The sequence below is a fragment of the Staurois parvus genome, unplaced genomic scaffold (assembly GCF_062004578.1).
Source record: "Staurois parvus isolate SC_StPar_1 unplaced genomic scaffold, SC_StPar_1.0 ptg000391l, whole genome shotgun sequence".
NCBI lineage: Eukaryota > Metazoa > Chordata > Amphibia > Anura > Ranidae > Staurois > Staurois parvus.
Genome location: NW_028318187.1, coordinates 679,529 through 705,000, shown reverse-complemented (window position 1 = coordinate 705,000; position 25,472 = coordinate 679,529). Strand labels below are relative to the sequence as shown.

The window sequence follows — 25,472 nt, the reverse complement described above, 5'->3', positions numbered from 1 at the left end:
ATGCAATTAGCCTGGTTAAATTATGGATATATTTGGGAAATACAGGCTTATTATTATTAATAATATTATTCATAGTAGTAGTAATGATATTACTATTATTATTATTATTATATTTAGCAATAGGTAACTTTACTTTAGCTACAAGGAAAGGTGCAGCTATGCAATTAGTCAGGTTAAATTATGGATATATTTAGGAAATACAGGCTTATTATTATTAATAATATTATTATTAGTAGTAGTAGGGGTATTACTATTATTATTATTATATTTAGTGATAGGTAGCCTTACTTTAGCTACAAGGAAAGGTGCAGCTATGCAATTAACCAGGTAAATTATGGATATATTTAGGAAATAGAGGCTTATTATTATTAATATTATTCATAGTAGTAGTACTGATATTACTATTATTATTATTATTATATTTGGCAATAGGTAACTTTACTTTAGTTACAAGGAAAGGTGCAGCTATACAATTAGCCATGTTAAATTATGAATATATTTGGGAAAAACAGGCTTATTATCATTAATAATATTATTCATAGTAGTAGTAGTGATATTACTATTATTATTAATATTATATTAAGCGATAGGTAGCCTTACTTTAGCTACAAGGAAAGGTGCAGCTATACAATTAGGTTAAATTATGGATATATTTAGGAAATACAGTCTTATTATTATTAATAATATTATTCATAGTAGTAGTAGTGATATTACTATTATTATTATTATTATTATTATATTAAGCGATAGGTAGCCTTACTTTAGCTACAAGGAAAGGTGCAGCTATGCAATTAGTCAGGTTAAATTATGGATATATTTAGGAAATACAGTCTTATTATTATTATTAATAATATTATTCATAGTAGTAGTGATATTAGTATTATTATTATATTCAGCGATAGCTAGTCTTACTTTAGCTACAAGGAAAGGTGCAGCTATACAATTAGCCAGGTAAAGTTATGGATATCTTAGGAAATAGGGGCTAATTATTATCAGTCACTTGCTGGATTTCTTTACACCTATAAATTGGCTTTATGACTATACAATAAACTTCCTTCCTGCTCTGCCAATATGCCATTCACATCAAAGTTAAGCCCCAAAGATCCCAAATGACAATTTGTAAATCAGGCCAGTAGATGAAAGATTAGATAAGATCAGGCAGCGTGGTGTGGCACATTACAGTACTGGTGCCCATACAAATGCCTCTACAAATCAGCCGAGTTTTCACTAATTAGCAGAAAGCCAAATTCTTCTCTTTAATTAGGAAGTCCAGCAGCTCGTTAAAAGTCGTGCTCACCTATTACATGCGCCTAGTTCACCTTAAGGAGAAGGCAACTGGCCGTGTATTAAAAATTCATTACATAATGAGGTGTCTGCACAGATTTAATGAGCCTTGTGAAAATAATCCCCATTTTAAAGGGACATTCTTAACTAATTTTACATAAAATAAGGGCAGCCTGTGAAAGGCTGAGCCCCAGAAATGAAGGTGCTTTCATGTTGTATTGCATGCAATATCCAGGCGGATTAGAAGCAGAACGCCTGTTTTGTTGAGGTTTGGAAATACATATTTTCTCACATTGTTAATCCATGGAAACTGATTAAACTGGGGCCATAAATAGGAAGCTTGGAAAGATTTATATGGAAATATATTAAGGTGCGCTGGCTGCTGGCAATGTTGGGGAAAGCCAGCAGTCGAAGGGAATACTGGCACAATGCACAAACACATTGGTTTGGTTTTGATGATCTGGGCTGCAAAGTTTGAAAGCTGACCATGCACTATACAATCTGATTGTACGATCTCCTTCAGATCTACTAACACTTCTGTAAAGTCTTATCTACTAGTGTATCTATATATCCCCGGACTGATAATGCTGCTCTCCAAAGGTGTCTGCAGTGGCTCCTCCATGCAGAATGGAGACACCCTACACCTACAGGAAGCATGTCATTGGCTGAATCACCAGGCGAAAAAAAACTAACAAAAAATAAAACAATACAGCCCACACATTAGGGGTCATTAGGCTGCAATATATTACAGTTTTGGTTTGCAGTTTAGATACACTGGGGGGAGATTTACTAAAACTGGTGCACACCGATTCTGTTGCAGCTGTGCATAGCAACCAATCAGCTTCTAACTTCAGCTTGTGCAATTAGGCTTTGACAATAAAACCTGAAAGCTGATTGGTTACACTGCACAACTGCACCAGATTCTTATGAACCAGCTGTAAATGATCGCTGCTTAGGTGTCCATTTATGACTGAGGTGTCCGTTTATGAACCAGCAGTAATAGATCGCTGCTCAGTTCTCCTGTGAATGCCGTTTATGAAGCATATGTAGATCAGTTCTCCAAACGAAGGGAGAACGGTCTACAAACGCTGGAAAACGGCTGATTTTGCTATAATCTCGCGATATTACAGTAAAAGATCAGTTTATTAAGCAGAGGTAAATTATCTCTGCTTAGTTTTTGGTCTCTCCGATTCTCCAGCTCTGGGCTGGAGAATCTGGAGGGAGAACACAGATCTCCAGAGAAGGGCTGAACATGTTCTCCTGGGTGTTATAAACTGTGAATGACCAAAAAATAGCTGTAATCCTCTGAATCGCAGATATTCTGTGTGTCATAAATGGACACCTAAGCAGCGATAATTTACCTCTGTTTAATAAACTGATCTTTTACTGTAATCTCACCAGATTATAGTAAAATCAGCTGTTTTCCACCGTTTATAGACCGTTCTCCAGCATTTGTAGACCATTCTCCCTTCGTTTGGAGAACTGCTTCATAAAAGGCATTCACAGGAGAACTGTGTTCTCCAAGAATGCCAGAGAACTGAGCAGCGATCATTTATCGCTGGTTCATAAATGGACACCCGGAATTCTCGGAGAACACAGTTCTCCTGTGAATGCCTTTTATGAAGCAGTTCTCCAAACAAAGGGAGAATGGTCTACAAACGCTGGAAAACGGTCTACAAACGCTGCAAAACAGCTGATTTTACTATAATCTTGCGAGATTACAGTAAAAGATCAGTTTACTAAACAGAGGTAAATTATCGCTGCTTAGGTGTCCGTTTATGAACCAGCGGTAATAGATCGCTGCTCAGTTCTCCGGCATTCTCGGAGAACACAGTTCTCCTGTGAATGCAGTTTATGAAGCAGTTCTCCGAACAAAGGGAGAACGGTCTCCAAACGCTGGAGAACGGTCTACAAACTCTGGAAAACGGCTCATTTTACTATAATCTCGGGAGATTACAGTAAAAGATCAGTTTACTAAACAGAGGTAAATTATCTCTGGTTTCGGTCCCTCTGATTCTCCAGCTCTGGGCTGGAGAATCTGGAGGGAGAACACAGATCTCCAGAGAAGGGCTGACATGATCTCCTGAGTGTCATAAACTGTGAATGACCAGAGAATAGCTGAGATCCCTTGAATCGCAGCTATTCTCTGTGTCATAAACGGACACCTTAGTTTGCGGTCCCTCCGATTCTCCAGCTCTGGGCTGGAGAATCTGGAGGGAGAACACAGATCTCCAGTGAAGGGCTGAACATGTTCTCCGCTGATCTCCTGAGTGTCATAAACTGTGGATGACCAGAGAATAGCTGCGATCCTCTGGATCCTCTGAATCGCAGCTCTTCTCTGTGTCATAAAAGGACACCTCCGTGTGCACCAGCTTTAGTAAATCTTCCCCTATGTATTATGAGGACCTGTGCTACTGGATAGAAATGGATTGGATTGTACAGGTGTGTCCTCATATTACATAGTATTGATAGAAATGCATTGTACAATCAGATTGCAGTATGGCAGCCTTAGAACTGTTGAACTAATAGGGGCTGATAATCGAAACTGCTCACTTAGGCTACGTTCACACTAGTTCTGTCAGCAGGTGTCAGAAAGGCATTTCGGAAGCATTTTTAATACTTCTCAAAGGCCTCTAAAAATTAGGCACATGGCAGCACACAGTGCTGTTCACACAGAAGCATTAGGGTTGCTTCATGGCAAAACTGACGCCTCTGGTCTAGTCAGGAGGAGTTGAAGCCTGTCATTCAAGTCTATGGTGCCGCTCCACCAACGCCTGGCTGGTGTTTGCAGTGCGGTTGTGAGGCATTTGTGGATCGTTAATACCATTTAAACTTCATTATAGGCGTTTGTGGTGCGGTTTTAACGCTTGGCAAACGCCTATCAACCGCCTCAAAAGAGCGCATAGGGCATTTTGGGAACATTTGTGGAGCATTAAAAACGCTTCACAAACATCTGTCTAATGCTTATCAAATGCTATAGGGGCGTTTGGCAAGAGTTAGAAATAAAGTCAAGTGTGAACGAGCCCTTAAACAGTGATCCTTGAGTGAGTCTAGAAAATATGATGAAGCTGTATTCACCCTAATCAACCAATCATGTGCTAGTAAACTCCATCATTTTCTCAGTAATTAAGAGAACGCAGGTTCGCCCTATTGAACTGACACTTGTCCAAGTGCTTAGTGAACATCATCTACTTATTTAGTAAACCAACATTACAATTTTTAATTTTAATTATTTTAAAGAATAGTAATGCGAGGATATCCAAATGTTATTATTAAAACTTTCAGACCAATTATCAGAACTATAGGTGTAGGTATGGAAAGTAGATATTTCAGTCACATTTTAATGTATTGTCCCATGTTGTTTTCCATATATGTTGAAACATTGACAAAAATGTGCTAATTTACAGAAAAATATAGTGACTGTTTCTATAGTATAGTATTTATTTCACTGAAAATACAATGGTGTGCAGAATAAATAAAACAAATCAGGATTTGTGATTACATATGGATTGAAGTGCACACAGCTTTACATCATTATCTGAGAACTTTGCAAAGTGAAAACCCCCTTTAGGATGGCCATAGATTATACAATTTTCTTGAGAATTTTGTTTCAGATTTACCAAAATCCATATAATATGAGGTCAAACCTAAACAACACTTTCAATTGTATCCAGTTAGGCAGGCCCCTGCACTACACGGCTGAAGGTAAATCTAAAGGAAATTGGGTAGAAATTCAACAGAAAATTGTAGAATATTGTATAATGTATGGTCAGCCTTACTCCCTTAGTAAATCACTCTCTTTAGATGAATGGACAGGTACATGGGTGAATAATTACTTTCCTATTTAATTCTGATATGTTCATGGATTTTTTCGATGTATAAGGAATGTTAAGCTTTGTTTATGTAATCCATCAGTAATTCTTGATAGGTGCCCCCCTTTAATAAAATCATCCGAAGCCATGTCTCAGCTACTTTAATCAGACTTATCTGGATAAAGAGGCCTTCATTCTAAAGTAGTATTTGTAAAATGCTGGCCCTATTAGTATATACTTTGTGGAAGTCATACAAAAATAGGTTTAAATTGTTACTAAACCCAGGACCCTGCATTCACTAAATCTGGTCTCCCACAGTACACAGAACCAGGGGCGGACTGACCATTCGAGTACTTGGGCACTGCCCCAGGGTCTGGGGTCAGTAGGGGGCCCCATGTAATGCCCCTGGTACCTTTTTTATAGGATTTTTTGGGTGTGCTTTGAGTGTGGGCAAGGACACAGGGGCCCCATGGTCCCCTATTGCCCGGGGGCCCCATCAGTTGTCAGTCCGCCCCTGCACAGAACATGGAAGTGCAATTATTTTAGTAAATATAAACTGCTGAATACCTTTTATCATCAGCAGTTAGAGCAGCCCTGTGACTTCTATCAGTGTCCAGCAGAGCACATGTTAAAGTTTGTAGGAGGAGTTTTTATTTTGCTCTAGGAGGCTGCAGAAACCCTGACCCTCTGTCTGGACAGTGCTGATTGGTCCTGTGATGATCACACGCACTCTCCCAAGAAAAAAAATATCTCTAGCAATACACACCAAACTGAGCATGTGCAGAGTGATTCCATACGATATGGCTTATCAGGAGATAAAAGGGGGACACTGGAAGAAGGGGAGGATCAGAGAAGTCAGGATCCAACTGCCTTTTTAAACAATGCAGAGGACTAACCCCTTAGGTTCTACAGTGAGTATAACAAGCATGCTTTACTGCATATACAGACTGATTTTATTGTTGTGGGTTTAGTATCACTTTAATTCTGATTTCTGATACTTGGGCAGAGGTCACCATACACATAAAATTCTGACTATACAATTAACTTTTGATTGCCCAAAACGATGTCATATGAGGACCTATACCTATTTGTATCCAATCAGACAGGAGCTTGCACTAATTGGTAGATCTAAAGGAGGTTGTACAATCAGATTATATAATGTATGGGCAGTCTGCCTGGTCTATCTGATCATTATGTATGGGAAAGGACAGGCCCTTTCACTCATAGCAGATTGTACAATCAGATTGTAATGTGTGTGATGAGTTTAGGAAAGTATAATAAGGTGAAGGTTGTGTGGTCTTATATGATGCTCCTTTCCATCACCAGTGGAGTCCTTTCAGCAGGTGATGTCTTTACCTTCCTCTGCCCAGTAATATCTGATGACACAAACCCTGTGTGCTCTATTCTAGTAACTGTTTGTATTTCCATTGCAGTGGGATTGCCTCGCTACCAGCACCACTCCTCCCCTGTGTGCGACAGAAAGGATTTTGTTCTCAATTTTAACGGGATTTCTTCTTTCCATCCGTCTGCCAGTAGTTCCTACTATCACCATCACCATCATCAGAGTGTCTGCCAGGATATAAAGCCGTGTGTGATGTAGATGGGACTGAGCCAACACCATGGGGAGCGAGCGACAATCGCAGCGTGTGTGTACTGTCCTGCACTGTGCCAGGCGGGCATCGAGCACCCCTGTGCTGGGCTTGACTCCTGCCCTGTGTATCTCAATGCTGGGCTTTGCAGCCACACTAATCTATGGCAGGGTGCCAATCCCAGCGCTGGATCCGTGTTCAGCTGCCATATATGAAGTACCCTTCATCTTCCATCTGCTTGAATTACTTCCAATCGACTTTCAATGTCCGGGCACTTAAATGTATCACTGCCTGCCAAGCACAGGTAATAATAAAGTTTGATATGTTTACAATCCTGCAATCAGGAGACATTGTCGGATCACAAGGACGAGTATCTGACCCCAGACACAAACACAGCACTTCTGTCTGAGACAGACTGAAAATAGGAACCAGTATTAGCTGACCGCCTTCAAATAATCCACCTCCCCTGTATTTGTTCATAATATGGGGTGATTCCCCCTGGCAATATTGTCATACAGATTAGGCTGCCCATACACTGTACAATCTGATTGTACAACCTTCTTTAGATCTGTGTTGCAAGTTCCTGCCAAATAGGTGGGTCCTTATATTACATAGTTTCGGTAGATCTAAAGTTGATTGTAAGGTGTATGGAGAGCCTTAGTGTGCATTCAGGAGAAAATCTAAGAATCTTTCATTCTGAAATGGCTTGGCCAACCTATTTATTTCTCCTTTATGAAATCACACCCTATATTGTAGTAGTACAAATACTCCTAGACTGCAAGTCTTCCTCAGAATGGGCTCCCCTCTCTATATGGAAACAGAATTTGGGATTAATCATTACTGAGTGATGTTTGTGATACTTGCTTTGTCCTTGTAAATATTTTCGATGTGACTTAACCATGAATCATGGCTCATGGAAAAGCAAATGCTGGAATCAATCTCCACATGGTGGAATGACTGCGTGGTTTAAAAGCAAGCTTGGATTACATTAGAGGGAAAGCACTGGGAGCCTGAAGATTGCATTGTACAAGGCAAGAGTGATGGGACATGTATGGTGCATGGATCTCTACACCCTGCTTTTCAACGTGTTTCTTCTCTCCTGTCTCCCTCTTTCCTTCCCTCTTAACCTATCTGCTTATCTTTGTCTATACACCATGCCTACTTCCTTCTCTGCCGCACTACACCAATTATTTGATTCCTTGTCCCATGCACTGACCATTTTTTCCTTCTCTGCCCATTTTCCTGTTACTTTCATCTTTTACATCTCTTTGTTATCCTCTCATACCTCTCTCTTCCATATAATCACTATTCCATCCCTCTTATCACTTCTCTGTTTCCCTGTATTTTCGATATGTATTGTCCTTCTTCTCCCTTTCACCCTCTATTCGCTACCCTCTCTCATTCTTGCACCTCTATGTCTCTTTCTTTCTCGTGCCTTTCTTTCTCTCTTGTTCTCTATTTCCCTTATCTTTCTCTACCATATATCTTTCATTCTTTTTCTTTCTTTCTTTCTTTCTTTCTTTCTTTCTTTCTTTCTTTCTTTCTTTCTTTCTTTCTTTCTTTCTGTCTTTCTTTCTTTCTTTCTTTCCTTTCTTTCTTTCTTTCTTCCTTCCCCCCTCTCTCTCTCTCTCTCTCTCTCTCTCTCTCTCTCTCTCTCTCTCTCTCCCTAGCTTTCCCTCTCTTTCATATAATCTACCTAATTTCTTCTCTCTTTCCTCTCTCTCCCTTTATCGTTCTCTCTCTCTGTCACTCTCTCTCTCCCTTTATACCGTATCTCTCTCTCTTCCATACAATCTACTTCCTTCTTTCTCTTTTTTTTCTCTCTACCCTTTTCTCTCTGTCATTCTCTCTCTCCCTTTATATCTCTCTCTTCCATACAATCTACTTCATTCTCTCTCTTTTTTCTCTCTCCCTTTATCTCTCTGTCATTCTCTCTCTCCCTTTATATTTCTCTCTTCCATGCAATCTACTTCATTCTCTCTTTTTTCTCTCTCTCTCCTTTTATCTCTCTCTGTCATTCTCTCTCTCTCCCTTTATATCTCTCTCTTTCATATAATCTACCTCCTTCTCCCTCTTTCCTCTCTCCCTTTATCCCTCTTTCTCTTTCATCTCTCTCTCATTCTCTCTTTCCCTTTATATCTCTCTATCTTCTATATAATCTACTTCATTTTCTCTCTTTTTTCTCCCTCTCTTTATCTCTCAATCTCCCTTTATATATCTCTCTTCCATATAATCTACTTCATTCTCTCTCTCTTCCCCCACCCTCTCTCTCTCTCTCTCTCTCTCCATCCCTCCCCCCCTCCCTCCCCATCTCTCCCTCCCTCCCCATTTCTCTTTCGCTCTCTCATTCTCCATCTCCCTTTGTATCTCTCTCTTCCATTTTATAATCTCCTTCCCTCTCTCGCTTTCTTTCCCTCACTCCCCTTCTTTTCTATGAATTGCCTTTTTTAGCTCACACTTTTCCTTTCTTTCCCCTTTTTAATATTTCTTATTTTATCTACCTCTGTAAACTCTAGTTACATCCCTGCATTTTCTACCTGTCTCTTCCCTTTACATCTCCCTGCCTCCAACCATCACACAATCAGCACAGCAGATGCAATTTTGACCATTTTTAATTAATGAAACTTATTCTATGAAATCTTTGGGAAGTCAGCACCCATCTCCCACACGTTTTCTCCTTTACCGTCTAGTATTAAAATGTTGTATATATTAGAAATTAAATATTTTTAGTAGGTCAAAATGCAAGGATATTTTTGCCATTTTTTTTCTTTAGATTTTCTTATCACCATATGTTGACAAAAGTGTATCTGAAATCTGTATAATCCCACTATGCTTTTTAAAGAAAGGAATGTATTTGCACTTATGTAGTCGTAAAAAAATGTTCAGATATTTGGATGTACATTTTTTTTTCCAATAAAATGTTTATAACAAATGCCAATGGAGAATGCTTTATCTTTCATTTAGGAAAGTAAAGTGGATACATTAGGAAAGTAATGTGCATTTAAGGAAATAAAGTGGATACACGAAGTGGATACATTTAAGAAACTTCGTGGATATATAAAGTGGATATATTTATATTGATGTAATTTATCTTTTCTTAAAACATGTACAGTATAGTGTAAATAGAACATAAAGTTAGCCACCTGTGTAGTTTACACTTTCAGTATCCCAATAGCACTTGTTTGTTGGATCGCTATAGAAGAAGCATATTAATCTGTATATAGAGGCTGTGTTTAGGTCAGACAGTAAACTTAAGTAGAATAAAATACCAATTGACCTTTATCATATACTTATCCCTTCGTTTTGTATATGACCAATTTCCCTGTAAATGGAAGCAACCTCTTGATTTATGCTTTCACCTATATACGGCTGGGGAGGCTAATTGCAGAGAGCTTTATGGATAGAATTATCCGTTCGCAGCAAATTATTCCCTGATGCACTTATATACCTCCATTCCTCCAAGATGTTTCATTTCGATAGGTTTCTGTAATGTCAAACTTCTGCTTTAGGTTTACTGATCCCATTAAACAAAGAATACAAAGTCCGGATTTTAAAAGGAAACAATAGAATGGGTATTTATATTGTTTGCATCGCAGTGCATCTAACACAAAAATGGGGTAAATCACTGCCATGTCCTGCTGGGAGCAGATGACAAGAAGGTGCCTAGCCCCCCTATATGTAGAATCAGAGGTCACTGCTGGCCAGCCAGGCATACTGCTCTCCTGGCTGCTTTACACACTGATGCTGGAGAATCGCATATTGCTGTCTATATTTATTTTTTGAAGCCCTATTTACATTTAACCAATATAAACTGTGAATTGCCAGAAGTCTGCTGTTTCCTGTCGTGTTCCCAGATCCTATTAATATAGGTTGGTAGTAAATAAAGGAGACAGGCTGCAGCTGCAACTGCACTTGAACTCCCCATCTCTGCAGGGCTGGCATGTGACTGTCATATCAGGGGCCGGGCCACTCTCACCTCTGCAGGATGGAGTGCAGCTGTCAGTGGAGCAACCCATGTCTTACACTGCAAGCCAAGTCATCATATATATATAATGTATCTAATATATGAAAAACATATAACACTAATAAACATTATATATATGTATATATTTTTTTACTTTTTTAAAAAAAATTTATATAGAGAGATAGATAGCAATATACAGTGTATATATATATATATATATATATATATATATATATAATATAATATAATATTATTTTATGATAAATATGCAATGCCAATTAATATTTTTTCTAATAACGTGTGTGTGTGTTATTTATTATTTGTTTTATTGGTTTATTGTTTTATTTTAATTTTTTTATATATATTATATGCAAGTGCATATATGTGTGTAAGCTAAGTAGATTGGTGCATTCTTTGTCAAGTTTTAATTAAACAAAGCATTCATTTTTCATTAAACTTAGTTCAAATCATCAATTTAAAAAAACCTGTTAGTTAATCTCCTAACCCTAGCCTAGGTCCACATTAGTACTGCTGCATAATCATGCATTTCAGTGTGGTTTTGTAAAGTGCTCATGCACATTTTTGCAGTGTTTTTCATGCGTTTGCATGTGGCATGCGTTTTGGTTTTTGCCAATGATTAGCAATATCTGCTGTGACATCATTGTTGCTAGGAGGAAGAGACTGGATTTTAAACACAAAAGGGCCCCAAACGATGTACATGCATTTTTGCTCCCATTGGACAAAAAAGCACAATGTAGCACCAAAAGAAGTACAGGCATCTTTTTAAACAAATCACTTTGGATTGATGTGAATGGCAACTTAGAGAAGAAGGTGATTTCCATTGTCTTGCTCTGCAAGGTGCCTGTAGATGGATGACAAATCCTACTAGTGTGAATGGGGGCTGGATAATAACAACAACAGCAACAATCCAATAAACATGCAAACTAATATAACTTTGTTATGACAAAACACATAATTTATTCAAGTGTATAAAGTATAAGCTACACGCTAATGAAATCAGGCAAGACACAAAGGGGCTGATTTACTAAAACTGGAGAGTGCAAAATCTGGTGCAGCTGTGCAGGGTAACCAATCAGCTTCTAATTTTAGCTTGTTCAATTAAGCTTTGACAATGAAACCTGGAAGTTGATTGGTTTCTATGCAGAGCTGCACCAGATTTTTCACTCTCCACTTTTAGTAAATCAAACCCACAATATTTGCATTGATAATTAAAAACTACTTACTATTTTTTTAAAATTATGAACCCAAAGCAAGTTTTACACTAGAAATACATTTCACACATCTATTGATAGTGATAATTTCTGCAACTGAGTTGACTTTTGCTGGGCTCTCCTGTGTTCCATGCAGATCTAAATCAAAGATTGAGAAAAACAATATGGTGTTCTTTTATGAAACAGAGATCAGCGGCGATCCTGAGGATCGTTGCTGATCTACGATCATTAGTGGTTTAGGAAACAGAGATGATCAGCGGAGAACATGTTCTCCCCGGATCATCTCAGCACACAGATGGCCAGTATATGAAGGAGCGATCTCAGCCCTTCGCTGGCGATCTGTGTTCTCCCACCAGATTCTCCAGCTCAGAGCTGGAGAATCGGAGGAACCGCAAACGAAGCAGCGATAATTTACAGCTGCTTTGTAAATGGTGTTTGACTGATCTCTTACTGTAATCTTGCAAGATTATAGTAAATACAGCCGTTTACCAGTGCTGAAAGCGTTTGTAGATCGCTACTCCCTTCATTCAAGTGAACTACACCGCTTCATAAAAAGGCATTCAGAGGAGAACTGTCTTCTCCGAGAATGCCAGAGAACTGAGCAGCGATCATTTACCGCTGCATGATAAAAGGACACTATTATGTGGTCTACATTTATATTTATGTATGTCTACATGTCTATTGATTGCCTTGTTCTTATGTAGGCCTGTCACACTTCAATTTCAAACAGCCGATCAGATGCAAAGTAATTTAAAAAAGACTTTGTACCCAAAACACAAAGGTCCGCTTATTTAAATTGCTCCCCTTCCCCCATGTAAAAAAAAAAAAACAATAATAATAAAAAGCTTGTTGGGAAAAGAGTAATTAATAGACATACTTTTCCTCCAGCTTCCACCTAGGTGATGCTACTTCCAATGAGATTTAGCAGAATGCCAAGTAGCCCAAATCACACAAAAACATGTTCCTGCACTGTGTTTGAGCATCATCTCACAAGATTTGGGCTACTTAGTTTTCCCCAGGATATCACTGGAGCATGACATCAAACCCATCATGTAAAAGATAAGGAAAAGATAAATGTATTTTAAATTTTTTTCTCTACTATGTTTTTTTGATATTTGCAGAATATATAGTGCAAGGCCAGCTTTATGTTTTTATTAAAAGGTTTTACAAAACAAAAAAAAAACCTTTTTGTAAATCCTGCCTGTTGTGTCACTTTTGCTGAAAGGAGACATATAGTAAGTCCCATACATACAAACGAGTTGCATTCCAAGAGCGTGTTCGTAAGTCCAATTTGTTCATAAGTCCAACAAAATTAGCCTAGGTACCCAACTAACAGGCAGTGTAGGTGAAAATTCAATTCTTCTTAAATATATTTTCAAGCCAGTGGGGAAGTTTATATTGAACACAAGTGTTAGACTGGCATGAAATGTTTGAGGTATGTTTATAAAGCAGCAAATGATCATTATCCATTATTTCACCAGGTTATTATTATTATACAGGATCTATACAACACCAACAGTTTGTGCAGCACTTTACAACATAAGGGCAGACAGTACAATTACAACACAAATGAATACAGGAGGATTCAGAGGGCCTGCTCATTAGAGCTTACAATCTAAGGTTGCTGTTGCTAAAAGATTTATTAAAGAGTATGTAAATCCTAACAATGAACTTCTCTTATTTGGTCCCTTTTGGTCTGTTAAATATACAAAAACAAAAGTGTTTTGTTATATCTGTTTGATGTAACAAAAAATACTTGTTGATCCTGTCAGAAATCTTGTGAGTTGATAATTTGCTCTGCTCTCTGCCTCTGCTGACTGTCATCCTTGGATGGGATATGTGTTTCTGGCACAATCACCAGGAGAAAATAAAGGGGAAAAATCTTAAAGGAATGCATCAGAATGCATGAAAATGCATGGACAATAAATGGCAGAGCCTGTTCACATCCCTGTACTGTGATGCAACATATTTTGAAAACAGCTTGGGTATACATTTAGTTCCAGTTCCATTTGTTATCATAGCCAATGGCAATAGAAGTGCATAAACTCATATATGATGCGTTTGGCATGTGTTATCATGCATTTTCCACCCCCTACTAACAGGCCACTCCCTTGGATTCTTGCCATGTGCTCACACACAGCATGATGCTGAAATGCTGATCAGGGAGGTTAGCAGCATGTCCCTGCTTCATGACCAGTGGTGGACTGACAACTCATGGGGCCCCCGGGCAATAGGGGATCATGGGGCCCCTGTGTCCTTGCCCAAACTCAAAAAAGCCTATGAAAAAGGTACCAGGGGCATCTCTTTGGGCCCCCTACTGACCCCGGGCCCTTGGGCAGTACCCGAGTTTCCAAATGGTCAGTCCGTTCCTGCTTCATGACTCCTCCCTTTGACACAAGGATAGGGGAGAAGGGCAAAATCCAAAATCGTCATCTGAATTCAAAATCTTTGCCTCTTTTTCTCCACTTTTTCTTCTAGCAAACTAGCAACAGTTGCTGCTGCTGACAGAATTTCAGCAAAATCAAACATCTCTGTTCTTTGTGCACAAAAAAAACACCACGAAGAATCATAGGAATAAATCACAAGGTCAGCAAGTGATGATGTCACAGTATAAGTATTATCTGCAATAAAAATGGCATAAGAGCACATGAAAATACACAAGTAAAATGTATGAGCACAAAAATAAACAAACATAGCTTTAAAGAAAGAAAACAAATGCAGCCACAACATATAAGGACTGGTAAGCTGCAATATATGACATTTTTGTTTTGGGGTTTAGATACTCTCTAAGTACATTGAACAGTCCCATTTGCCAACACATTAGCCTAATGGAGGGATATTTGCAGATATTGCTACCATCTTTATTTTCCCATTTTCAACAACAACTGTATAGTGATCAGTGTTACATCCTTCAACAGCAATCATTCAACACTGTAACAGGTGAACCATTGATTTTAGTGATTCCCTATGGAGACACATCATACTCAATTGTCCACATTTGGTGTGCATTAGCCACACTGAAAATAGTAAATTTAATCTAGTATCTTCATTTACATTGGCCTGTATACAGCCTCTGATGTGATCTATGAATGGAGGGGGCAGACCTTTCCATCATCCACCTGTCCTCCATTCAAAGATCTTGTTTTATACATAGAAGCTTTCATACTGGGTTCTATGAATGAAGTAGCTGGACAGAAAGGGGGGTGGGCATAGCTAAGCACTCTTGATGAGTGCCTGTCACAAGTCCTTTAGTTCTATTGACTCCCACTTGACCAGATTACCAGGAGATTGCGGTGACAGGGGTGGAGGGGCATCTGAGGAAGACAATTTTTACTAAACCTGGACACAGTGGCACAAGTGAGGCACCACATTAGTGATGTCCGTTGTGATGAATTATTTATTTAAAATTACCTTAGGCTTTGAGCATTGCGTGCTCTTAAAAAATTGTAAATATATGTAGCAAGTATGGTTTTATACACCCCGGAGTACTTCTTTAATTCTGTCATTTAGGCACTCATTACTTAAGCCAAAAGCACATGGAAAGCTCTGTACCACTATTTGTAATGGTGTAGTTTTCATCTATATGTTTAAATTTACACACAGTCTTAACATATCTCACAGATGCTTGTGCCATTGGAATGAATGCAATATGCAAAGTGCATGTAATAATGATAGATCTGTAATAGATCCTTGATAGAGCTCACTATACATAATCTTCTATACGTTTTTGTGCATTTAATGCACACAGCCATAGGACAAGATCTCTAACACTTGAAAAACACATACATGATCTTAATAAAACATCAGCAGAATACACAAGAAATAGGAGCATGTATTATGAAATACACGCAAAATGATACTAAAGGATTATTTTGTGTTAAAATAAAGAAAGATGTTCTACTTACCTGCTCTATGCAATAATATTGCACAGAGCAGTTCCTTACCTCTTCTTCCAGAGTTCTCTGCCAGCGCTGTCAATTCTTCCTTCCTCCATGTGCCCCCTCAACAAGCTGTGTGCCAAGGGGACACCCCTGCAGTCGCACTCCCAAGCCGGACTGTGTGCATCCATAGATATGTTGGTAAGCCATGCCCCCTCTCCTTCCACACCAGCGTTTGACTGACAGTAGCAGGAGCCTATTGCCCTCACTGCTGAATGTGCCTCCTGTGAGACCAGAAAGCTGGATCACTGCGAGAAGTAAGGTATGTGTTAAAGGATGGTGGAGCTAAAACAGATTGGGGGTCATGTTTTACCTTAATGTATAGAATGCACTAAGGTTAAAAAAAAAAAGGTTTTGACTTTAGAACACTTCAAAAACACATCCCAATTCAAGAAAATCTGAAAATTCTCCTTTACAGTGGGGCTGTGCTGGCACTGCAAGGGTTAACTGCGCATTTAAGTCTAGGGAGCATGCAATCCCCAGTGTCTTCTCCCCCATGCTCCAGTGGTTCAAGACTCTGATATGATCAAAACTGATGTAGGGTTCCTAGTTCTGCATTTGACATGAGGGCACCTAGGGGGAGGCCACCACTGAATCATAGGAGAACACCATCTTCCAGGGGAGTGGAGAATCTAGTAAGTAAAAAAATGTTTAACTCTTCACTAGACTTTAATGAGCAGCTAACCCTTGCACTGCAGGCGTAGCCCTATTGCAAGAAAGATTTCCAGCAGTTGGGTTTAAAAAAAACAACTTTTTTTAGAGCACATTTGTATAAGAAACCAGTAAACAATTGTCATTAAAACATTTTTACGCATACAACATTTAATTACCAACTATAATCTATCCCATGTTGCATTTGTGCTTGCTGGAAAAATCTGGCCTTCTGTAATCCTGAGCCTAATGAACAATCATTTGTAGATGATCTCAAAGTGCTCTGACTGCCTGTGGAGTCGCCTGGGTAAGGAATAGATTATTTATCATATGTTTTTCTTGCATTTTTTTCCTTTGTTCAGCTGCAGGAACCTTCATTTGTAGAATAAGCTGTGTCCAGCCTCCTCTACTCTGATGATGAGTAGACAGATATGGGGCTTATGATGACAAGGGATGTAACAAGACTCACAATTTCTTCCAAGATGTTGAAGTTGCCACTATTACGTATTACTCATTAGTCCATCCATTGGGACACATGCCTAGAATACAGACCATATATGACATAATTTTTTTTGCATGTTTTTTGTAAGCTCTGATTACAGCCAAACGACAAATATATGTTTTGTGGTCTAGGAGTGTTTAAAGCATATCTAAACCCCAGAGCAAAATTATAGGGTATTGCAGCTTGCCAGTCCATGCGATGGCTGAATTTGTTTTGTTGTTCAGATATTTTTTCCTTTATTTTCACCTGTGATCCTGCTAGCAACACACTTCATGTCCTAGAGCAGTGGTCTATAAACTGCAGCCCATAGGCCAGATGTGCCACTTTGCTTGCCTTTATCTGACCCTTGGGTCGGTATTTCTCCCATTGATACAAGACACCACTTGCATACGCCCACTGATGCTGGTGCATTTTCTACTTCCAGTGGCCACAGTTTGCCTCCCCTATAGTCTGAAGGACAGTAAACTGGCCCTTTGTTTGGAAAGTTTGGAGACCCCTGTCCTAGAGTAACAACACTTCATGCATCTATGGAGAAGCAGTGTTATCATCATCAGACATGACTACAATCACCTTTCCTCATTTCCATCACATAGAGTGGAGAATTTCTGTATTCCCCAGAGATAGCTGGAAAAAATGCAAGTGATACAAAAAAGACACAGTAGTGTACTACAGTAACATTTAGATAAGGACAACTTGTTGTACATTCAATAAAGCGATAAAAGAGGTAACAATTTCCTGTGTTATTTAACTCTTAACACAGGTACTGAGGTCATTGCACCTTGAGCTGGCCATTTGTTTTTGTGGCTGGAGCTGCCATGTGGTGCATGAAGGCAGCTCATGTAAGTCTATGTGGACCAGCAGCTGCATGAACACATTCCATGAATGGCTGGGTTAAGGGTTTGCAAACGTTTTCTCACAACTCTATATGGCCCCTTATTTTCACACTGTTATAGCAGTCTGGAATACCAGTATTAAATATAGTTATAGTTATAGCATTTCCTTCTTTGGTTTTCCTTTTATTGGCACCACTGCTCAGATGGGTAAAAGTCACTTGCTTGTATATCTTGTAGATCCGAGTAAAACAAGTCTATCATTTTACTGAACAATTTGAAATTATCTGCATTTGCAATTACTTGCCAAGTCAGCAGTTACATTTTATAAACAAAATTTATGAATGTTTACAAACAATTTAGAATTTTGGTCATAAAATCTTCAGTTTCTTCAGAAAATAAGCATAGTCTTTTTCTTTTTAAATGGAACAAAACTGGATGGTCTATCTTGCCGATAGCAGGTTATAGAACCAAGCCTGTGGGAAAATATGGATGGCCAGAAGGTCCTGCTAGGGGCAACTTCCCCTACATGCCGCCAGCTGCTGTTGAGGACAGTCATTTGGGAAAACCTGTCTTGGTTGATACTGCCCCACCAATATAAGCAGTGTTTGCAGCACCTGACTGCATCTATGTCCTCCTCCCAAATGCCATTGATGTACCACTTCAGCAGAGCTCTGACGATGTTCTGATCTGAGGATAGTAAGGCCTCATGCTCAACACTCAAATGTGTATAGGTAGTCTCCATGGGAATGTATAATATATACGCAGTATAGTATATGTATTTAATATATTCAGGACTAAAAATACACATTTTGAAAATGTTTTCATGTTACGTCAGATAAATATGTCAGCCCTTGGTCATCTGAGGTATCAACCAAAACACAAATAAACACTAATGGCGTATCAGTGGAAAAACTATGGTAATTGAACATGGTTTTCTTACCTGACAAATAACTATTTTTCCTAATAAATCTCGGGCAGAAGTGTTTAAGACTCCTATAGACATTAGATCAAAATAGTTGAATAAGAAAACTCAACTGATTTATCAAATTAGCTGAAGGTTTGCTGAGACAAAAGGCACTTCATAATCATAATGTCAGTTTTGTATTTATCCTGACTTGGTTCATTAATCAAATCTGGGTTTTAATGGTATACCATACTGTATGAACAGATCTCTTAGAAAGAGAAGTACATAGGTGAGGGACTGTTAAGTAGAAGTGGGGAGTGAAAGGGGTCTAGCCTGGGTGGTTGATGGATTTAGGGTAAGCTGTCTGCTCATCACGTGGCCTTTCCATCTTTGCCAGTCTTAGAGTCATCTGTCTCTTGTTGTCTTAGGAAGAATTAAAGTTCTAGGCCCATGGTTTGACAAATCTGTAGGAATTTGTCATGGCTGTCATAAAATATTTTTGTCAGTTTTTCATTGATTATAATTTTATTGACCCTGTATTTTACCTCCATAAACAGGTATCAATTGTTTCCAAGTCATTGATACTACTACCTTGACCGCATGTACACTATATGATCAAAAGTTTGTAGACACCTAATAATCTCACATACTATAGTATATGGCACAAACTATGTGATACCCCATCCTAATTATTGAGTGCAGGTGTTTCCAATGAAGGTTCTTGTTAATATTACAGCATACAAAGAAATATTAAACAACTGTGTGCTTCCAACCTTGTGATGACAGTTTTAGGACATGACTGTGCCCAAACGTCATGTCCAAAATCACATGGTTTGATGAGTTTGGTGTGGAGGAACCTGCGTTGCCTTCACAGAGCCTCAACCCTATTGAAAATCTTTGGGATATACTCAAATGCCTATTGTGTGCCAGACCTTCTCATTCAACATCAGTACTAGACCTCACAAGTGCTCTTTTTACTAAATGGGCAAAATTCCCACAGACACGCTTTCCAGTGGAAACTGTTATAGCCCCAAAATGTTGTTCAGTTGTGTATCAATGCTCATGGTGTTGAAATGGCATATTTAAAAAACTTGTATATTGTAGATGTGATAGTCAGGTGTCCACAAACTTATGATCATATAGTGTATGCTGTCAGTTCATTTTAGTTGAGTGTTAGTGTTAGTTGATCTCCCTTTATGCCAAATGTGACGATTGCGACATCAGACCCCTGCCCTTCTCACCAAACTCGTGACCGAAGGACTAGCCAATCTAAAACCGCGATGTCACATGCGTAACAATGCCACGCCCAGCTGCGCCCTGCACACAGATTTGCCAGCTAATGGACCACAGTCTGTGTACCGGCAGCCTGGAAGCGATTGTTACTGGGTCAGGTTAATTACGCAATTAACCCTTCACACTGGCACCACCTCCTTGTTGTACAGAGAAAGAGGAAACTCGGCAATATCAGCAATAACACTATGATGGTTGGATAATCGTCTGTATACCACTTTCACCGCAGACAGAGGGTTAAACACACCCAGTAGCGCCCTTCAGCGGCAGGAATTCGTAATTTGCATTAAAGAGCTTTAGAAACAGTTGAACACTTTCAGAAAGTAAGATTTATTACTAAACGGTCAAAAGGGTACAATAAAAATATTTACAGAAAAAAGATGTAACCAATATATATACAGTATATAAATATACAGAGAACAATAGCACAGCAAAGAGAAAACAGAAAGGAGTTTAAAGGGTTAAAGTACTTGCCAATCAGCCTTGGTTTAAGCAGTTTCAAGTCTTATGAGTTCAAAAAGGATTTCTTGTCTCTCACTCGGTTTCTATGTTAAATGGGAGACTCTTCTTTCTCTCACACACAACTCCAAGCATAACAGCCCTTTTTCTAGGATCTCAGCAGGGTGGCTCTTTGGAGTAGTGAACCAATTGTCTCCTTTTGGGGAGGGGAGTGTAGGAGGAGACTTAAGTTATACCCAGAAACTTTCATAGCTGCTATTAAGATTAATAACTTGGTCTTGGGGCATTTGCCGGCCTGGCCACTAGTATATCAATATTCAGCTGCAGCTGCGGAATGGTTAGAGATAAAACATGTCATATACACTTGAATGGTTCAGGAGATATACTTTTCTGCTTTTCTATGTATGCCAGTTAAGGGGTGTAACATACCAGGAGAATGGTCTCAAATTGAGCCTTCCGAATATGGGCTCCGTGTTTAGGTAATTATGTCCTACGTGAAGATAACAACTTATATGAAAAAGTGAGTTTTTAAAAATAAGTCTGTCTTTACAACCCCTTGGAGGTCTTTTGAAGTTCAGTGAGGGACTTGGTTTATACTTTTACGATATGCCAGATTGCACAGTTTCTTAGACAGCTAGGCCTCAGCTCCCTTGGGGGTTTTGTAGCTCGGGGCTTCCTGCTGTGCTTTGGCTGCCTGTGACCTCTGCCAACACACACCGACCACATGTCACTCAACAGAGAGGGAGGGGGGATGATCAAAGAGGGGGAAAAGGGTCTACAAGATGAAGGGTTGGAGCAAAATGGTTGAACTGCGTCCATCTCTGTGTATACGCTTGCTACACCAAAGACTATCAGACAGTGCAGCCCTAAATAAGGAAAACATAATTAAACAGAACAGAATAAAGCCATTTTCAAAACATGTCAATCAACCTCAAACCAAATCAAATGAAAAGTCAGCGCATTATACCAGCAAACATAATGAAGAAAACTAACACACCAAATTCACAATTTCTGGAAATTAAAGTTGGATATATTTAAGGGTGTGACAGATTAATTGATTTTGAAAAGAAGTAGGAATGAGGCAAGCAGAATTAGTCAACGAAGATTTGAAAATGCAGAGCAGTGAAATAGCACAAATGGGATGCATGGAAAGAAGAAAAAAGGGGTGTAAAGGTACTAATTATTGGTTGAAAGTGTTTATTGCCATTAGTGTGGTGTGAAGATGGCAGTGAAAGGTCCTTCATTAGTATAATATCTTGTGGAATCCATTGGCATATTAAGGGAGGCATAGTTTATAAGATGGATACGTTTATATTCATGAGATGTCCTTCAGCAATCTTTAAAACCCTTTCAGGATATGCCAAAAGACATGAAGGAGTTGGACCAGCTACTTGGTTATATCTCTAACACACTTACTAGGGATTGTAATTTTAAATTAGTCTGAAGGGACTCATAGGCTTGCCCAGTAACAATAGAACAATAAAGCATTATCACTGGACAGCACTTTGAAGCAGGAAGCAAATATGCTTGTCCACGCACCTAAAGTAGAACTGGAAAAAAAACAGAAATAGATATATAGTATATTCTGATAGACATTTGGGTTGAACTATAAAAGTGACCGTATACTTACCAAATAGAATATTCCCTTTGGAAAGTCAATGTTTACTTTGTTTTATCTAATAAGCTGATGCTATGCTCACTTTAAATACCCAGTCATTTATAAAGAACAAATGGATTTCTGCTAGCAGTTGGTTGGATGACTGAAAACAATGTTTCTTTATTCACTAAGCTCAGTGAACATTCACTTTGCAAAGAGAAGATTCAGGATGATACAGTAAAGAGTTACTATTCCATCAGTAAATAAGCCCCATATCTTCATCGTTGCAGTTTGGCAATATTTTTTATGACATTTTTACTGTACGATTTCTTACTACAAAATATGTAGTACAAAAAAAAAGAACAACATAGCAGGTAACTTCATTGGACTAACATGGTTTCACCTACTCTCTCCATTTTCCTTAATTTGCCCAAGGCTACCTATGCAATAAATACCCCTATCCATGCAAACAGTGGCATCTCCCCTGCTGGCTCTTGTATTCTAATTGTATTTGGCTCATACACTCATGCCGAAACAATGATTGCATTGAATTGACTGCAGTCATTGTTCACCTGGAAATTTCTGCCCATGTGCTTTGATTTTTTTGGATAAAGTTTGTGGAGCTGGGTGCTGTTCACAGGGCCACCCATGACCCGAATTTCAAGCCTATTTAGAAATCAGACAAAATTCAAGGCATGTACAGCCAGCATAAGAGGGCTCAAAATCTACACCAATCAGATGACCTTCAGCATTTTCACGTCCAGTGCAGGGATATGGGCTTTATGGGTAAGGGGGCCTGTAACCACCGGACTATAGGGGAGGAGAGGCTGCAAGTCCTGCCTTACATCATGGAGGAGCCTGTGGGAGAGGAGGATGGGATAGGTAACCCCCTAGATCTAAGCAAGCATTTAAGGTGGCGGCTAAGGCTCAAAGTTTTTTACCTTCGTGCATTCTATGCACGAAGGTAAAAAAAACCTTCTGTGTGCAGCATCCCCCCCAGCCCCCCCTATAACTCACCTAAGCTCCCTCTCGATCCAGTGATGTGCACTCGAGTCTTCGCTATCCTGGAACTCCCTCTCTTCATTGGCAGCAGCAGGAACCATTGGCTGCTGTCAATCACAGTCTGTGAGCCAACAGGAAGAGGGGGCGGGGCCAAGACGATGCTCTGTGTGTGAATGGACATACAGAGCAGCGGCTGGGGAGTGTACATGCTTGGGTGCCCCCATTGCAAGCTTGCTGTGGGGGCACCTGACTGGAGGGTGGGGCCAGGAGCGCCTACAGGAGACCGGAGAAGAGGAGGATACGGGCTGCTCTTTGCAAAACCACTGCACACAGCAGGTACCGTAAGTATAAACTTTTTTTATATATAAGCCTTTGGAATTGCTTTAACCTATGCAGTGCAGGGGCAGCCCCACTGCAAGTTAGCATTTTATTTTCTCTGGAGTTCAGCTTTAAGATCAGAAGAGATCTGGAATTCTAGGAATTTTTTGTGTTGCATTAGAGATTTGCTCAACGAAAAAAATGTGTTTTGTTTCAGATATATTTGTTAAGTCAATCATTTTGTTTTGTCATATTCGTTAGGTTAGAAAGATTATTTTCTAAATTTGTTTTGTATATTGGGATTTGTTTTGTGTATTCAATGTTCTGCATCAATTCGTATTTTTGGAAGTTATTTCAGAAGATTCAGATTCATTCATTAATTCATTATGTTATTTCAGTGACTTGCTTGCGACTTTGATGCGACTTGCTTGCTTTGATGCCACTTCCATGCGATTTGCTTCTGACTTGCTTGCGATTTCTATTTGACTTGCTTGCGGCTTTGATGTTTTGGTTGGCTTTGGCCAATCATAACAATACAGAGAGTGAAAATATTATTGAACTTACAAAACCGTCTGAATTTGAAAATGAATTAAACAAATGAATACGAATTGATTGTCGTTTTTGTTATGATTTATTTAGAAATAGTTGCAATTCATTATTATTGTGATTTGGAAGTTTGCATAAATCCAAATCTCCGAATAATGAAAATTCGGTCTAACTTTCGATTCGTAATGAAACGTGTCGCACATGTCTATACTTCATACCCATATAGTTCCAGCTTGGTATAAGGTAAATATGCATTACTTATACCTGATGGACAGCTGGGGAGGCTGGAGATCTCTTTAGTAGTTGGAGTTACTACAGTGATAGCTGCAATCATCTTTCAGGTTCTGCTTATGTTCTATGCTAGAGCCTGCCCAACTCCACACTGACCGCAGAAGGTCACTCACTTGGTACAGTGAACAGTCATAGAATACCTTGTATTTTTTCAATGAATGCAAGACATTCTCTGGACAAGGTGGAGAGAAGGGGTGGTAATGTCAGGACCTTCACCACATCAGATCAAAGAATGTCTTGTATTACCTGAAAAAACAAGGCATTTGATGATTGGCAGTGGTTCCAAGTGAGTGACCCTCATGTGGTCAGCAGAGCCGGATCTAGGGGGGTGCTGGGGTGGGCTGTGCCCCTCCCCCAGATCTCTGAGAGTGCATCCACTGATCCGTGAGCCAGTCTTATGGGGGCAATTGATGTAAGGAGCACTCTGATTGCACTGTGATGGAGAAACCTGATGTAATGGGTTAACTAATGATCATATGTAAGGGGGCACTCTGATGGCAACAGTTGATGTAGGGAGAGACTTTGATGGGCACACATAATGTAAAGGGGCACTCTGATGAGGACATTTGATGTAAGAGGGGACTCTGACAGGGACGCCTGATGTAAGAGGGACTCTGATGGGACACCTAATGTAAGGGGGGACTGATGGGGACCCTAATAAAAGAGGAGAGTCTGATGGGGACCTTGATGTAAGGGGGACTCTACTGGAGAGTATTATGTAAAGAGGCACTCTGATGGGGACCCTGATGTAAGGGGGGACTCTTATGAGAACTCTGGATATAGAGGGGGACTCTGATGGGGACACCTGATATAAGGGGGAAAGGTTCTATTTAATCCGCCTAATCTAATGACAGCCTAATACATACTAGTATTTCCCAGGTCGTGATGCTGTGTGACAGAATGTCAGTGACTCACACACAGAGTCAACATTATGCCCCTGACTTCTCTTTACTGCACTCCCAGATCAAACAAGCTAGATCCAGCACTGGTGGTCAGTGAGCAGTGGGGCAGCCACTCGCATTGAACCTGAGCAGGACCTAGAGGATCATGGATATTACTGTAGCAGTCTGTCCTCTGCTCCTCTGCCCTTTGGCAGTGGATTGTTCCTCGGCTTCTTCACATCTGATGCAGAGCTATGGACTCTGCATTGGACTTGATGACATCAGAGAACTTGAAATTATAGACATATGGGAAGACATATAGGGAGAAGGGGCTATGGGGACCAGTCTTAAAGCCCGGAGAGAGCCTTTGGGAGAGGAG

The 25,472-nt window shown here is 39.5% G+C and overlaps 1 protein-coding gene across 1 annotated transcript in view; it reads left to right on the top strand.

Moving 5' to 3' along the window:
* FOXF2 (forkhead box F2) overlaps nt 1-9,617 on the top strand; it is a 16,473-nt gene extending 6,856 nt beyond the window's left edge. The window contains exon 2 of the mRNA XM_089686126.1: nt 6,530-9,617. Within this exon, the coding sequence (XP_089542252.1) occupies nt 6,530-6,696 (167 nt within the window). The 3' untranslated portion in view covers nt 6,697-9,617. The remainder of the gene's footprint in view (nt 1-6,529) is intronic.
* The last annotated feature ends 15,855 nt before the right edge of the window (nt 9,618-25,472 follow it).